The sequence below is a fragment of the Temnothorax americanus genome, unplaced genomic scaffold (assembly GCF_048541705.1).
Source record: "Temnothorax americanus isolate GAGA-0224 unplaced genomic scaffold, ASM4854170v1 Scaffold67, whole genome shotgun sequence".
Lineage (NCBI taxonomy): Eukaryota > Metazoa > Arthropoda > Insecta > Hymenoptera > Formicidae > Temnothorax > Temnothorax americanus.
The window spans coordinates 390,748-408,049 of record NW_027509789.1 but is presented as its reverse complement, the minus strand read 5'-3'; the positions used below and the strand labels follow the sequence as shown (position 1 = coordinate 408,049).

The following is a 17,302-nucleotide window of genomic DNA, read 5'->3' as shown; positions in this document are numbered from 1 at the left end:
ATAAATTAATAGTAAATGCTTCTAAAATTGTTCTAAACTCATACAGAATGTAAAAGTTTAGATTAATATATATTAAAATTCTCCTAGCTCTTAGCTTAGCACACTCAACTTTCAACTAAGATAACTAAAAATGCACTTGTTACATATTACAGCGTGGAATACTTCATTTTGCAGGCCTGTGCAGTCGAGACAAATTATCATCCGTCAGAATCCTTGTCGCGAGCAGAACTCATCGCCGACACCCACAGAGGTTTCCCTAATCCCGATTCTGATTTACGTTGTCGACGAGGACAACAAGTTCGACGCCGCCATGACGAAGATTCTACCAAGTTTATACAAGGTGTCTCTCAACTTCCCAGTGAGAGTAAGTTGAAAACGGCGGAGAAGGTCTTAGGCGCGGATTAGAACATCGTGGCTGTCGGAACGTCAACACAACTCCATTATAACTCTTGTGTGCTTCGGCACGTCTCGTGAAAATTCAATCTCCCCGATTATCAACTTATCATTATAGACTCATTCACGTCGCTCGCGAGTAATCGCTCGGTTATCGTTCAAGTTTCTACGAAGCGTCCCTTCTCTCTCTATTAGCTTTCTCTATTAATTGATCGATGCGCCGTATCAAAGTCATTGATGTTATACGCAATGGCACAGTTATCAAAAGAATATCTCTATTAAATTTCCTTAGGTCATTCATTCTTTCCAGATACACAAGTTTCTTCTGGTATCGGAAGCGGATTCCGGTAACGCCATAGCGGTCGTCGTAGTCTCCTCCGTGGCCTTCATTTGCCTGGTCCTTTTAGCCGGCCTTCTGGTAAGCGTTTTAATATCTACGCATCATATTTAATTTATGACGGACATTGACGCTTTTGACATTCGAATCTTTTACGCAAACGTGCACGTGAAATAAAAGACGCATCATTGTTTGGCATGTCACTTATCACATATAAGATTGACTTTATTTATTTTATTTTCGCTATTTTCGCGAAGCGAAGATAATCGCGAGAATTTTCAAGCTTAAATCGTTCTACTTTATCTCGATCGTTTTTTTTTTTTAGAGTATAAATATGTGTCGCATGCATTTTTTTGTCTGCCGTTCTCACACATCATATGCGGCACATTACTGAGAAATCGAAGCAGGAAATACTAATATTTCAAGATGACAGCTGCGCAGGTCCACGAAAATCTATGCTTACTGAGTAATCCTCTGCTGCTAAAAGTCGCGCTTGCGATAAACCTCCGTTCACGGGAGGTTTACGTTACATGTGTACAGTTCATCTCCGTCCATTCGCCCGTCTATCTGTCCACACTCATAATTCTCTTCTAGTGTACGTAATACGTTCATCATAACATGTCTGTATATATATATATATATATATATATATATATATATATATATATTTCATCTAGGAGGTGAGAGAAGGATGTTCTCTCGTCTTCGTCGCGCGGATGACGAAGATAATGCGCTCTGCACGCGCATAATATTTCGCGGCACGAACGAGTTTTTTCCTCCTACTCTTGCGCTTATAATTAGATATAATGGCAGCTTATTATATGCAGGTTCTTTTTTTCAGTTGCGCTTATCTTCACGTTCCGTTTATTCGTATAATAATACGCGTGCACACGCGCGGTTGCGGTTCCGTGGAATGCAAGTTGATATCGCTTCACGAGAAATCAAGAAGCTTGCAAATTATACTCGTGTAATAGATATTTTATTCATATGTATAAAAATTAATAGGAAAAAATTTGAGTCTATTAGATATTGGCAACATCATTAAACGCGAAAAATGATGGTTACATTAATATTGCTCGTATTATATAACTTTAATATTGGAACATGTTCTGTTATTATATCGATAATAGCATCGCTATGAGATCTACTACGTTTTCTTCGACCATCAGTAACATTAATACCGTGCTGCTTGCACAGCGTGCAATAATTAATTTTAATGAACGTATAACGCCAAGCGGAATCTGAACTAACCAAATTTAACAAATTAATTAATATTGAAGAGAAAGAAAATTACTAGTGGCCTCAGGAAATACAAAACGGTACTATCTTATTTTCGTAACTGTACTCGCGCGTGTACAAAAGCAATTTTACTTAATGAGTAGGTCAGATAACTGTATTAAACAAACAAATTTTGCGTGAAAAAATGTTTTAAGACGTGAAAAGAAAACCAAGCGCATTTTTAGAAAGCTTATAATTTTTATAAGCTTTCTAAAAATACGCCTTTAATTATACAAATTGGTGTAATATCGTAAAATATTAAAAATAGTAATGATAACGGAACACGAATAACGATGATTATAATACGGTATTAAATCGCGGAATTAAAATCGATACGGTTTATTTTGAAAAGCGCTCAATCGAACGCAGACATGCGTGGGGCAATACTGTGAAGCGTATATATGTATTTGCAGTAACGTGCTGTAATTAACGATATTGGAGAATTGACGTCGCGCGTCTTCTTACCGGAAGAAATGGAATGTCATTTGCACACGCGATTGTCCAGCCTTGAATGGCTGATTAGATTGACTGGGCAAACGGCGTTCCAACACTTCATCAGTGTCGCTGCGCCGTGTTTTCTCGCGGTTTTTGTCGGGCATGCGAATGACGATGTCGAAATGGCCCGCCCGGCTACGTTTATTCTATTTTGCTGACCGTCGCGAGATTTCCTCGATCTCTTTTTAGATATGTCGGTCATGTGGCGTAATTGGTAATACAAGTCGTTGCTTAATTGCAATGAAGAGGACTTATCAGAATGTGTGATTTACAATTATAATTGTTGCATTCGATCGACGCTGACGGCCAATCATTATATCTATTTAAAGCAGCCTCACTTTTTTTGCTTTATAAATTATGTTTAAAAACGTAAGGAAATTACGTAAAATAATTTGCATCAGATAGTTGATCTGACTGATAATATAATTGATCTTCTTATACAATCATTTTTTGTTAAAGATGAAATAAGAGAAACACGTAATTATATACAATAATTCTTCAATATACTGATTTGCTTAAATCGAAATTATAATTAATCTAAGTGGCACACCTTTATTGTTTGTAAATATGTATATTTTGCACGCTGGCGAACTCTGCAGTTTTTGATTCAGTGCATGGCCACTAAATTAACCGCCACCGCATTTCGGGATATTGTGAGTATTTGTAGACGAGTTGTACTGTTATACAGAGCGGAGTTGCAAAGTTGCGTACAGTATATAGAAGGTCGCTATATATCGGCTTTTGCTTTTCGTTTCGTCGAACGTAACGGCCGCTAACCTTAGGTGTATCTACTTGCAGTTCATAATGAGAAAGAGGCAAACGAGGTTCAATTACGGTGAACGGTGCCGGCCGGTATCCTTGGACGCCTACAGCCTCGACAGCGTTTCGGCGTACAATAGCGTAAGGCGCAAAGGTGCGGCAAGATCCTCCAAGAGAAGTTACGGCAACCCGACTTTCGAAGATTCGGTAAGTTCGAGAAGAGTAATCGTATAGAAGCCTTCAAGACATCAAGTTTGAATTTCTCGTGCTATTAGGAATTTAATCTTGTGTCTTATATATATATAAATATGTAGGTCCGGAAGTATGTTCCGGGACTTTTATTTTTGATATCGGTATATTCCGGGACATTTGGCAGTTTCCAGGACTGTCCTGGAAAAAATTGATGTCCTACGGCAATTTTCGGGACAGTTTTTTGAATCTGATTACATATATAGCGTTATATTCCAGGACTGTACATTTCAAAAAACGTAAACAGTCCCGGAACATACCTCTGGACCTACATATATATATATATATATATATATATATATATATATATAATCGATGATTATATAGTGTACCTACTACATCAGAGATATTTCGATCTATGCATATGTACCTTAGCTATACATTAAAAGAGAGTTAATAAGTTATATAAATTAATTTAAAAATATTTTCTTGTGAGAAATACAAACTGGCGTCATTAAATATATTGATTATTATGATAACAGAGAGAAATTGTTTTTCTTTTTAATAGATATATTTTTTTATATTATTTTGAGAACATGTGTGCTTATGGCACATTTATACATATAAAGAGACAACTTTTTTCTTCCAACAATGCATTTTTAATAACATATAGTTATATATTTTCTATTACATTACAGCAATAATTTTCCTTTCTTTATATAAGCTGTTACGTGTTACGAAAGTATAGATCTAAATTAATCGTTCAGGTAAACGATTGTGCAATGCAATAATATCGCCTGTATTCAAGTAGCGAAAGAGTAGCAGTATTCAGGTTAGCTTGGCAGTAGATTCGATCGGCACATTAAAGTAAATAAACTATGTTGCCGCTTTGTTTGATTTCCGCCGTTAGGTTTCCGTTAGTTGACTTAGCAGTTGTTCCAAGCCAGTTGTTGGTAAATCAATAGTATAGTTAAATTATATGTCTATCTTTGTTTAATTTAAAGGAAAAACAAAAACAATAATTTAACTGTTAGTTAGTTTACCAACAGGTTAGAGCAACCGACCCTTAGATTCTTATTAGAATTTTGCAGACGTTATTGAAACAGCAGATCCTGCGTCAATTTTATTTACAATTAATATCTATGTTCTAGAACAAATTTAATTTTATCTGGGTACCATGTACTTTGTTTAATTATAAAATGACACGTATCAATAAAATATTACCTGAAAAGCATCTAGATGCTTTGAACAGTAGCTAGCTTTTAACCAGTTAATTCCATAAAGAATTATTTGCACATCTGTTAGGTGAATCTTAGGCCGATATTCATTCGGTTTTTATATCTAAGATCATCTCAAGTACAATCTTAAGATATCATATATAAACCAATCACAGAATACCGGCCTTAATGTTGATTTATAAGTATAAAACGATGAGTACAATTATTATAAAAGAGAAAGAAATTGCACATATATTATCAATATTTCCAAATGTATTTTGGTTTATTGCACTTTACTAAAGTTGAAGATCGAACTTTCCCCAACTTAAAAAAAATATATATATATATATATATATATATATATATATATATATATCTATGTATATAAGTTGCGTCGTCTGTCTGTCTGTCTGTATGTACGCGAACTACTCATTCGTTAGTGGACCAAATTTTTACCAAAAGTATATGAAATAGGGGTAGAATTTTCCGGGGAGTGTCACTATGTGTATAGTTTTTTGTTACCGATTTTATGGAAACCGGTATTCAACATTTTTTCATTTTTTCGAGAATCAATTGACCGAATTTCAAAGAATTATAGATCAAACAGGGGTAGAATTTTCCGCGGAGTGCTATAAAGTGTATAATTTTTCGTTACCGATCTTTTTGGAAGCCGGTTACAAAATTTTTCCAATTTTTCGGAAATTAATTGACCGAATCTTAAAGAATTATATGAAGTAGGGGTAGAATTTCCCGGGGATTGCCATAAAGTGTATATAATTTTTCGTTACCGATCTTTCTATCCACCTACGTACGCAACATACGCATCTACGCGCATTTACTCATTCGTGGACCGAATTTTTACCAAAAGTATGTGAAGTAGGGGTAGAATTTCCCGGGGATTGCCATAATGTGTATAAAGAAAAAATAAAGAAAAAGAAGAAGCGAAAACAAGAGACTATAAGTTGTTGATTTCACATATTAAATGTCAGAATAATGGAAAATACATATATGAAAGCGATAAGGCATGAAATGGAACATAATTCGAGTGAAGAATCAACAGAAGAAGAGTCAAGAATAAATTATAAATTACAATTATTGTATACATAAATATTATTTTATATATATATGTATTTTATATGTATAAATCTATATATATTTATTAAAAAATATATAAATCTACTTATATATATATAAATGAATGTATGTATGTATGTATGTATGTATGTCCTTTATACACTCTTGAACTATTCGACCGAATTTTTACCAAAAGTATATGAAATAGGGGTAGAATTTTCCGGGGAGTGTCACTATGTGTATAGTTTTTCGTTACCAATTTTATAAAAACCGGTATTCGACATTTTTTCATTTTTTCGGGAAATATAATAGACCGAATTTCAAAGAATTATAGATCAAACAGGGGTAGAATTTTCCGGGGAGTGTTATAGAATGTATAATTTTTCGTTACGAGGAAGAGAGGGAAAGAGAGAGAGAGAGAGAGAGAGAGAGAAAGAGAGAGAAAGAGAAAAAAAGTGAGAGACTATTTGCGTGTTTTACTACATATGTCCTCCGGGGCGAAGCCCGGGTAACCAGCTAGTATATATATATACACCTTTTTACTTAATTAAATTTAGAAAATTGGCAAATTTGAAGTATTTTTCAATCGATATCGAGTTATTTTCTACGTAGCGCTCCGGTCAAAGGAAGTAAGACAGCGTTCTCTTCTGCATGAGCGAAGCTACGAGCAAAGCTTTCTATGAGAGGTATTCTCTTATTTCAGAGCGCCATTCCCTCTCATCCCCTCAACTTCGCCGGGCTTTCATCTTTCTGTAACGACGTTAATGCAATCAACGAAGAGTTCGCGGGCATACCCCAGGTTTCGGCGAAAATAGACGAGCTGCCGCCGGGCGCGGAGGTGAAGAACAGGTACGCAAATGTGATACCGCTTCCGGAGACGAGAGTACCGTTGCAGAGGTTGAACAATGACGCCTTGACCGAGTACATCAACGCTAGTTACGTGCGGGTAAGTGAGAGCTGATTTTTGCGGGCGTGTATGTCCTTCGAATTGTACGTATCGCGTTGTTCACAAGGGACATGTCTTTGTCGCTGCACACGCGTTATTGCTGTTGAAGGCGTTTACGACGTGAGAAACATAAAACCTTAAACCCGAGCTCGAATTCGAGCATAATTTACACCTAGGTTCCTGTATTACGGGTTCACATTTCCGCGTAATGTGAATTAATTAATTTGCAAATCAATAGCGAGCAACAGTCGAGTGAAAAATAAATCCGATCTACCTATACTCGTTTTACTTTTATGTGGACCATGGGTGAATTGCATAATTATCTATCTATGTCATTAGGATAATAGAGTGTTTATATGCGAGATCAGATTACGTCAGCCACGTCATCACAGTGAATGCTAAAGTGTTAAAGAGTAGCAAAGCGTTTTTGCGGTTGTGGGAAAGGAATATTGGCGTAACACGCATCGCCGCGGGAAAGTGAGTGCATTGTATCGCGCAAGCTGGGAACTCAGATGCGGAAGCGTTAGGAATTGTTTACGGAATATAACTAGTTCATTTTCTGTAGCCTCAAAAGCTTCACAAAACGGAGTCAAAGAAGTCTAATCATCTCGCGTGCACAAGGTTACAAGAATACAGCATTTGTCCTGAAATATACATACGCTTCTCGTACATTTTAAAGAATTAGAATTTTAGAAATCCCTGAAAAGCAGACAAGCTTTGCACACAATTTCATAAAGAGATTAAAGAAATTAAAATGATGATTTTTTATACATTCCCTCTCTAAAATATATGATGAAATATATTGTACATAGGATGACCAACCATCCCGAATTTTCCGAAACATTCCGATTTTCAGCTTTCATTAAAAGCATCCCAAAAGAACTGTAGACGGGACGTTATTTGTCCCGATTTTTCATATAACAAAATAAATAATATAAAATATAATAATAGATCGCATTATAAAATTCAGGTCCGTTGAATTGAAAACATAATACTCATAGTCAGTCTGCAGTGGTGGTAGAAAGGCTTCTCTTTGGTAGAAATACCATTGCCATATATGTACTGTTTTTTCTGCGCGATAACGATTATTATATAGAAAATAGAAAATAATAAAAAAAAATGACAAATAAATCATAACAGTTCTCTTCAAGAAATAGTATAAGTTTCATTATAACAAAATATCATAAACGTAATTGCGTTATAGTTATCTCACAATTCAAAAAATTGAATTAAATTTTTTTTCCTCTTTCCTGAAAACTGTGAATTTTTTAGTTGTGACAGTATTCCTCTCGGGATGCGTTAATATTACAAGGTATTTTTTAATCTGATGTACCAATAAAAATGTCCCGATTTTTTAAACCTTTTTTGGTCACACTTCTCGAGAATCCCGTACCGGTCACACTGGGTGAAATACACCCCCAGCGTGTTTGCACGTGTATAAAAAATTGTAGGTGACCTTAAAAAAAAATATCCTGTTGTAGTTTAAGTCTTCCTTAAAAAGACTGTATAGGTTTGATTTGCAAAAAATTAATTTAACATATGTAAAAAAATTGTTAAAAAAAGTCGGAAAAGTGACTTTTTCACAAAAACTCTAATGTAACTTTTTCAATTCTTAAGATATTTTAATTTATCAAACGGTTTTTTCATCCTCATCAGATGATGCACTTTTCACTGATTATTGCAGTTTATGCGGCCGTTCCAAAAAGTTTATTTATTTTGAGGTATGAAGGTGCGTTTTTTTGCGGAAAAAAATGCCGAGAGAGAACTAGCGGGCCGAAAAATATACCACCGACGGGGATCGATACTTGAAGGTCCCAACTACCTGTAGATGGTGGCACAAGGCCCATTTCCATTTACTGGGTCGTTTTTGAAGTAAAAAAAACGCTGGGGTGTATTTTACCCAGTGTGACCAAAAAGGGTTAAATTGATATCCCGAAATTGGTTGATCGAGAATTGGTCACCCTAATTGAATAATATATAACAAAGTAAAATATACTGATACAATTCACATAGAAAGTTTTTTCGCAGCGCACGCTTTGTGGGAGATCTATGATATATAATAAATTTCTAGACATAATTCTATTTCAATTCCATCTCCAGTTATAAATCATCTAAAGGGGTCTAAATATTGATACGATTAAGTTTAAGGATAGCTTTCGATAATGTTGTCTTAAAATAAAAAAGGTAAAAATTGTTTTGAATCACATAAATTTGGTGTTAGAAAATCGCCTTTCTAAAATTCTTTCAGTTTACCTTTTACTAAAATATATATTTCTTTAGTTCGAGAGTAGGTACAATGTTTTATTTTAACTGTACTTTATTGAGATATTCACTGATTTTTGAACTATCTCGCATCAATATTAATTAAATTCATCTTAGTAAAACGCACTGCAATTGTTTAGTTCACGAAATAATTTCGATAGCGGCAATCTGCAATAGAAGTAATACTCGAAGAAAAACCTGCGCACACGCGTAATCTCCTTCATTGCATAAATCGCAGGAGGATGTCGCGAATGTGTTATGTGCACGGTGCCGTAACGATTTACGCGATGAACAATTTTATCCAATAAAGTCAAGATGCGCGGAGACTGAGCAATTTTCAATTTATCGCTTGGGAAATTTTTTTATAATTTATTTTCTTACTATATATTTTCGTACAAGAAACAAAAGGCCAGAGGAAAAAGTGTAGAAACACGCAAGAGAGAATCGTGCTTCTTTTTCTTCTCCCAAGTATCATCTCCTGCGGCGCCCGGCAGCAATCCCCATTTATCTCGTATGCGTTAAGACGCGCTTCCGTGTGGGATTCGACGTGGCAACGGACCAGATTTCTATTAGGAACGAATCGATCGATCAATAAGCGTACCCCAGCAGTATCACTTCCGCCTTTGGATTGCTTCATATCACGGATACAATCGAGCCGCGGCATTCGTATACGCTTCCGCACCTTGTATATACACCACCGTATATACATATACAACGTGTATAGCGTACGTCTTGCAGTTACGGAGCGTGCAGGCATTAATGCGCGTCGAATGTAGTCGATGGAACGCAGCCTGACGTGTAATTAATTTCGCTCCACTGTCGATAAGGTCGCGTAATACTCCGGAAACACAATTGCACGTCTGAATAGAGCGTGATTGGTCGCGCACGACAATTATCTATAAAAAAATTCTGCTGTTTTTAAAAATATAATATCATTAATTAAGATTGCTTTATGTGAACGTCCCGTAATGTTAAATTAAGCGTAGCAGTAATCAATGAACGAGTGAATTTTAATTGAAAATAGGTTGAAGTTTCCGGCAAAGTAAAGAAAAGTAATTTTGTGTTTTAATTGATAATTTTATGAGTTATGAATATTTTATAAATATTAATATTAACATTAGTGATTAAATATTAGTAATTATAAATTGAAGAGAAAAATAAAGTTAATTCCTCATTTTCTTATTTCTAGACACAACGTATTGAAACTCGATAAAGAAGAAAAGGATGTTTAGTTTCACTGTTAGAAGATATCTAGAAATAATTACAAATACTCTTGGATGTGATTTAAAAACGCACATCTTTTTCTCAGGGGCCCAAGAACGCCACAAAGTACTATATCGCGTGCCAAGCGCCAATCGAGTCGACCGTTACCGACTTTTGGCGAATGATCTGGGAGCAACAGTGCAAGGTGATTATCATGCTGACCGATCTCGTCGAGAACGAAGTGGAGAAGTGTACGGAATACATTCCACCTTCGGAGGTAACGGACTGTCATCGGCTTTACGGTGACTTCCAAGTCACCCTGAAAAAGCGGGAAGCCAAGGAGAAGTACGCTATCTCTACACTTCATCTGAAGGTAAAGAACATTCCTAGTTACGAACCACTTGGTGATAAGCCTCTTTGGAATCTAATAATCACTAACGTGTATTATTTTATGAACTCAATTATTAATTATATTTTCTCAATGTTATTATTAAATTTTCTTCGCTTCAGTTTAATTATAATTAAATATCGAATACAAAGTAAATAATGTTCTTAATGAAATTCAAAGTATAATATATACCGCAAAAGAGATCTCTGTGAAAATGATCCAATTATAACTCCAGGGTCATGTTCCAAAACTCACTTTAGTTAACTAAAATGCTATAGTGTACGTGACGTACGTAAACTATAGATTTTAGTTACCCAGAGTGAGTTTTGGAACATTACCCAGCGATAGCTAGCTGTGTATAGCAGTTCAAATATTCAAAGATAATCTTTTCAAGCTGCAGCAATTATATAATTAAATATGTTTTGCAGAACCTGGAGAACAATACGTTCCGAGAGGTATTCCACATCTGGTACCTATGGCCGGTGAGTGGCGTCCAATCAGACGGTACAGGCCTAATAGCGGTGCTCCTCGAGGCGAGAGCACTCCAGCGAGGTGGCCCTGGGCCCATCGTGGTCCATTGTAGTCCTGGCACAGGCCGCACTGGCACGTTAATAGCCCTCGACCTAGGGATTAGACAATATGAAATTACGAGGACCGTGGATGTGCCGAGGGTCGTTTACACCATCAGGAGAGACCGGGCTGGCGCAGTTCAGACCAAGGAGCAATATGCTTTCATATACAAGGTGATGCTCGATGCTATCAATCGCTACACGAGGACACGTGTCTTATTGCTAAAATAGAATGCGCGTATTCCTCAAATCTAATTTAACCATACGAGTTTAATCATTTGTTTGATAACCTATTTTTTTAAGTATAAAAAGTAAAATTTATAAGAAATATAATTAGTTTTTATCAAATTTAAATAGAATGTATATAACACCGTTCAAAGTTGTCACCGTAGTCTAAAATAAAACTTTCTTTTTTAAAGGCACTAAACTTGTACGCGACAAAACTCGCCGGCGGCGTATTATTAGAGTCAACGTGAAGCAGAAGTTCTGCGAAGATCTACAAAAATGGACGTCAATTGACGAGGGTCGGTTGTTTGGTTAGCGAATAGTGTGTGCATGAGAAAATAAAAGGACCTTTATCCAAAAAAGGTTTTCGCACGGACAGATAGCTGTGCAGGTTGCTGGCTGAAGAAAATCAACTACGAAGATGCCAAATGTCGTCTGATTTAAGGACAGAGATATTCCAATATTACTCTTTAGAAAAAGAAAACACAGAACTTTGTCGAAGTTATAAGACAAAATGGTGATCACGAAATAAATACAAAACAGGGTGCATGTGTATTTTGTTAGAATGCTGAATTTTAACGTAATGATACGTCGATCGGATTGTGAAAATTGTTGGAAGAATTAAATATGTTACCTAAGTTAGAGCGTGAAATTAATTTGTGATATGTGAACTCTTAGATTACTTGTAAGTTTGCTGATATTGACACAATTCATTTCATTGCTGATTTGTGATTGGCGCAGAATTTTAGGGATTCCCAAGAATTTTTCTTATTATTAAAAAAGAAAAGAAGTTTTCGCTACTTTTCATAAGTAGACCAACGTCGCATAATTTAGACATATTTAAATTGTATTTGCGTACGTATACTATTTTTTAATTAGAATTTGTTTGCATAACACAAGAATAAAATATATAAATAAAATAAAAATTAATTTAAAAAATTAATTAAAATCTAATTTTACGATTATTTACTAATCGATGTTTAAAAAGAGAGAAATTTTTTTTCAAATTCCCTAAACAAAGGTATTATTTTTGGGCATCCCTAAGATTATAATAAGATATGTTGATATGTTGATATGTTGATCGCGTGCCCGCGCGCTCGGTGTGACTCGTATATGTAGAATATCGAAGACCAAAACTGGAAGAGAGACGAGTTTGGTTGGAATTTTTATATTGAGATTAATAAATTTTCTTATTTTTAAATAATTTTACATGAATATATATATGTGATGCGTTTAAGTCGTCTTCAAAAAATTTGGGAATATTTTTAAGTAATTTGGGAATTATTTAAAATAATATTCTAAAATTGATTAACGTTGTTTTAAAAAAGTTTTAAACTCCTGTTTATATATATAAAAATAAACTTTTAAGGCAAATTTCACGAAAATTTTGTAAAGAATATAATTGGATATTGTATAGTAGTTTGAGATTTAACGTATATATTTGTTTATAAACTTCCAAATTTCTACTACTTAATATTTTTAACGTTAAATGTTTTATTCTATAATAAAACGCACACCCTGTTTTAAAAGACGCTTCTTGATAGCATATGCAATTTGAAAATCTCAACTCATTTGAAGAAAAAAAAGTACTTTTTTTATCTGAATGTGTCGCTACTGTTCATATAAAAAAATAATGACATTTTATATTTTAGGAAACAAAGTTTGAATATTGCTCTTGTCGTCGAAAAAATAGAAATTTTTAATATTTTGATGTGAATCGGGTAAAGACGATAAAGAGATATTTTTCAAACATGCATGCAAAAATAAAAATAAAAATTGATTAGTACAGAGTTGTGTATTAAATATCATGTATATCTTCGTAATTGTAAAAGGTGTATCTTATATAATAATTATATTATATGATAATTATATAATAATTATCATTGGTAACGCAACAGTTATTTTTGTAATAATACCCAGGCAGAATGATTTCTGATTTTTTTCTCAAATCAGATATTTTATTGTTGTTATTGTTATTATTGTTGTTATCATTGTACAGAATATATCTCAATTCCGTGGCACGTCGCTCTCTATAATTGTAAATATGTAGAATGTGAACGATTATTCCGACAATTGCGTTGATTAATCGACTTGAGAGATTTTATTTATACATAGGAACTGTTAATCATCGATTTTTAGGCCGAGAAATACCATGCGTTCTTTTCCTGACGAGCCTAACTGTACGGACTTGAAGCGAATGTCCGTCCATAAGTGCAATGTACCAAGTGTATTTAAAGATTAGTATAGTTATGTTAGTTACTAAGGAAGTTTAGTCTGGATTATGATCCCTATTAATAATTAGGACGAGACATGACGGAATCGACTTTAATTTTTCGAATGCAAGTGAATTATTAAGCGATTAATTGACAATCCAGTGAATTTTATTTACCTGAATTTATTGGAAATTAATTTTAATTGTTCGACTCTTCGGTGATGTTAAAGGATGTTTTACGTGGGCCACAATTTTAATTTGGACATTTAATTTAATAAATGAGTGTTTAGATGTCATTCGTGTTCATGGTCAATTGCTGTGTTCTCAAAAAGAAGCATGAAAATATCTTTTAATATTATAATATAAAAACATCACAGTTAATTTCTAACGTGATCAAGTGTGTAGTAAAACTCATAAGTCAAATTTATAGAGAGAGATACATTTTGTCTTTCAAATATTACATATACAAATGACGAATTGTATGAATAACATAATTGTATTATCCATTATTATATGAATAATGATACCGCGATATTGCTAATTAGTTTATGACGGCCGTGTCTGCGATTGTGTATTGTATTTTATAACTGCAATTATCGACTGATGTGAGAATAAAAGTAATAATTATGTAAAAACGCCCGATAACGTTGCAATATTGATGAATTATGGAAATATGAAAATTAATAGGCTGTAAAATAGCATCACGTTGTATCTATAGAGTCAAAGGACATAACAGGATTTACAAGTGATATTTATCTAACAGCAAATCCTTTTAAGAATATATACATATCTTGGACCACAATATGATAGACAATATTGCGATAATATTACGAAAACTATCGAAATTTTATGTATACAATATTTATCGGTATATATATATATATATATATACCAAGCCAAGTCGAGAATGTAAGCTGTAAGCTTACAATCATAAGCTTATACTTTCAAATCATAAACTTATGTTTCCAAAAAAATATACAAATTATATTCAATCAATAAGTTTCTTATTAAATAATAAAATGTCTATATAAATAATGTTATATTGTAATTATACATACACGCATGCTCCAGACGTGATTGTAAAATATAAAATAGACGCAGTGTATATAATCATCTAATTGTAAGTTTTATCTACAAAAATAGAGTTCATGTTTATTATGGGAAAACCAGATTTTTTGCACTTTATACTATACAAAGTATCACTTTATTACTAAAAAAAACATAAAAAGAGACATTATATAATTACATTTTATCTATAAAACTTTATCCCGGAAAAACCCAAAATTCCTACGTACCTTATATTATTTGGAAATATTATTTTATTATATTTCTGAAAAATATTGACAATTGTGCAGATTAAAACAAAAATTATCTTATTGTGTTTTACTAACGTTTAGACACTTCGTACGTGCGACTAAAATTTGGTAACATTATAATATTTATAATTGTTATTGGATCGATTATTCTATTAAGTATTTATTATTATCCTCATTGGTAACTATATACAGTAAAATATTTTTAACTCAATAATCTTACTGCAAATTTCTTTTTGTGAATGTATGACGTATATTTAAAAAAGCACTGAAAGATTCTAATGCGCATCATTTTGACTTTTCTGTTCTTCTTGGAAAAAGTAACGCTAAAATTTACGTTTGCGGTCTTTTGAATTGCGATCAATTAAATTGCTTTTTATTAATTTATATTATTTTCTTTTTCTCATATTCAAATCTAATTACATTTTTGGATTTAATAAACTGAAACAATAATAGATGTAACACAATTACTACAATATGCAATAATAATAATAATAATATCTTATAAAAATTGATTATAGTTTTTGCACCTACAAAGAAGTGTTCGACTTAATTAGTTTCTATATTAAAATGTTAAATATTATATATAAAACTCAGAAATGTTTTCTTCGATATACGATACTCTATCTCCAGGCAATGTAATATAGCAAACTCTTAAGTAGTTACAGTATGATAAGGATAGAAGAAACGAAAATCTCTTATTAGGGAGACGAACTTTTATTATAAGCGAACGAGCGATACAAACTCAGCGCGACACAGAGAGCATCTGCTGGACGGTTAGACGCAAGTCACGCATGACTCCTTTGAGTATATATATAATATATACGATATAGAAGGCCGCAAGTTTTCCTTGAATATCTCAAAAAGTATTGGACAAATATTTGTATTTTTTAAATAAAATTCAGGCCCCGGACCTAAAATCTAATAAAATCGTCCACTGCGGTCTCCTTCAAACTCTTCAACTTTGATCTAAAACATTTTTCCAATAAACCAATATACTTTCTGAGATAATTGGCGGAAATAATTTGCACACGAAATAAAACTTTATTATATATATATATATATATATATATATATATATATATATATATAAACTTTGTTTATATGTATAGTGTGTGATGATGTTCTCTTTTGCGGATATGTATTATCGGTGGAAGCAAATTGAGAACATTTAAATATGGGGTTTATTCTCTTTGGGTGTTACTTTCATTTAAGGGTTCATATTTTTAGGGTTTATATCGTCATTTTTAAGGATTAACCATTAATTGAAGATTAACCATTACTTGAAGGTTATAACTGGTTATAACCATTATCCAAAGAAAAACTCTTAAAGTTGGGTGTAATTTTGGACCGCCAATTGATGGTTAATCTTCAAATGATGGTTTTTATCTTTGGTATATTTTTCTTTGGTGTTTTTTTTAACGGTTAACACCAAAAGTTGAGTGTATTTTTCCATAAGGAATATTATATATAAGATAATTGATCGTCCAAAAAAACACTATTCACTATAATTTCTTTCTGTTACGGTTCTGCTATCAGGTCGTGATAGCATATCGTACACAGATTTTGCCACATTCCTGCTGTTACAAATTTATAATGAGCTATATTCAATTCTTGCCGTGTTTCTTGTGCCGTCATATTCTTGTGCACAATTTCTGCTGAGTTTCTGCCGTCAATAACTCATATGGTAGGTCATGTACGCGTCCTATTTTTTTCTGTTATATATGTTACAGTTAAAACCCGAAATCCGTCAAAACCCGAATTTACTGGTAAATTCTAATTTTAACTAAGCCAGCTTGGCAATTCGCGTTCTAGCTGAAATAATTTAATCAAAACTAGAATTGACCAAGTGCTTTAGTATATTCGCGTTCTAACTGAAAAAATTTAGTTAAAACTAGAATTAACCGATTGCTTTAGTAAATTCGCGGTCTAACGTGTTTCTCTTACAGTCAAAACGCCAAATCCCTTAATCGGCAATGCTATACTTACATGTGTTACGCCCAAACACCGAAATCGCTCAGTGAGCAAAAAAAACATCCACAACGCGATGTGTGCATTTGAGAAACGTCCACAACGCGTTCTGCATAACTTTTGCATGTACTTTAAGTTATAAAGCGAGGTCCACGCTGCCTACCGGCGGAGGTGGTTGCGGGAGGGGGGGCCGAAAGCCCCCCTTGCACCCCCGCACGCGCGTGTATGTGTGTGTGTGTGAGTGACGCGCTTTAAAAGTATTTAACTGTTTAAAGCGTGTCAATAACTTACATAGGTTAGTTGACGCGTTTTAAAGGGATCTTAAAGACGTTTGTATTACCGACCGGGTAAATGTTTAGTATAACGCTCTCCTCTCCAATTTTCTTAAAACTTTGTAAAATTGTTTATTTCTGTGTGTAAAAAACATTCTGAGAAAGAAAATCGTCGCTCAGGTCTCGTTTTTTTTAAATT

General features: G+C 33.7%; 1 protein-coding gene across 3 annotated transcripts in view; it reads left to right on the top strand.

Annotated features, from left to right (window-relative positions):
- LOC143905813 (uncharacterized) overlaps positions 1-13,863 on the top strand; it is a 71,221-nt gene extending 57,358 nt beyond the window's left edge. For 2 of the 3 annotated variants that reach the window (XM_077421413.1, XM_077421412.1), the window contains exons 4-10: positions 175-364; positions 686-811; positions 3,302-3,469; positions 6,446-6,688; positions 10,260-10,526; positions 10,970-11,284; positions 11,530-13,863. In XM_077421413.1, the coding sequence (XP_077277539.1) occupies positions 175-364; positions 686-811; positions 3,302-3,469; positions 6,446-6,688; positions 10,260-10,526; positions 10,970-11,284; positions 11,530-11,586 (1,366 nt within the window). In that variant the 3' untranslated portion in view covers positions 11,587-13,863. The remainder of the gene's footprint in view (positions 1-174; positions 365-685; positions 812-3,301; positions 3,470-6,445; positions 6,689-10,259; positions 10,527-10,969; positions 11,285-11,529) is intronic. The other variant, XM_077421414.1, reaches the window with a different exon arrangement.
- The last annotated feature ends 3,439 nt before the right edge of the window (positions 13,864-17,302 follow it).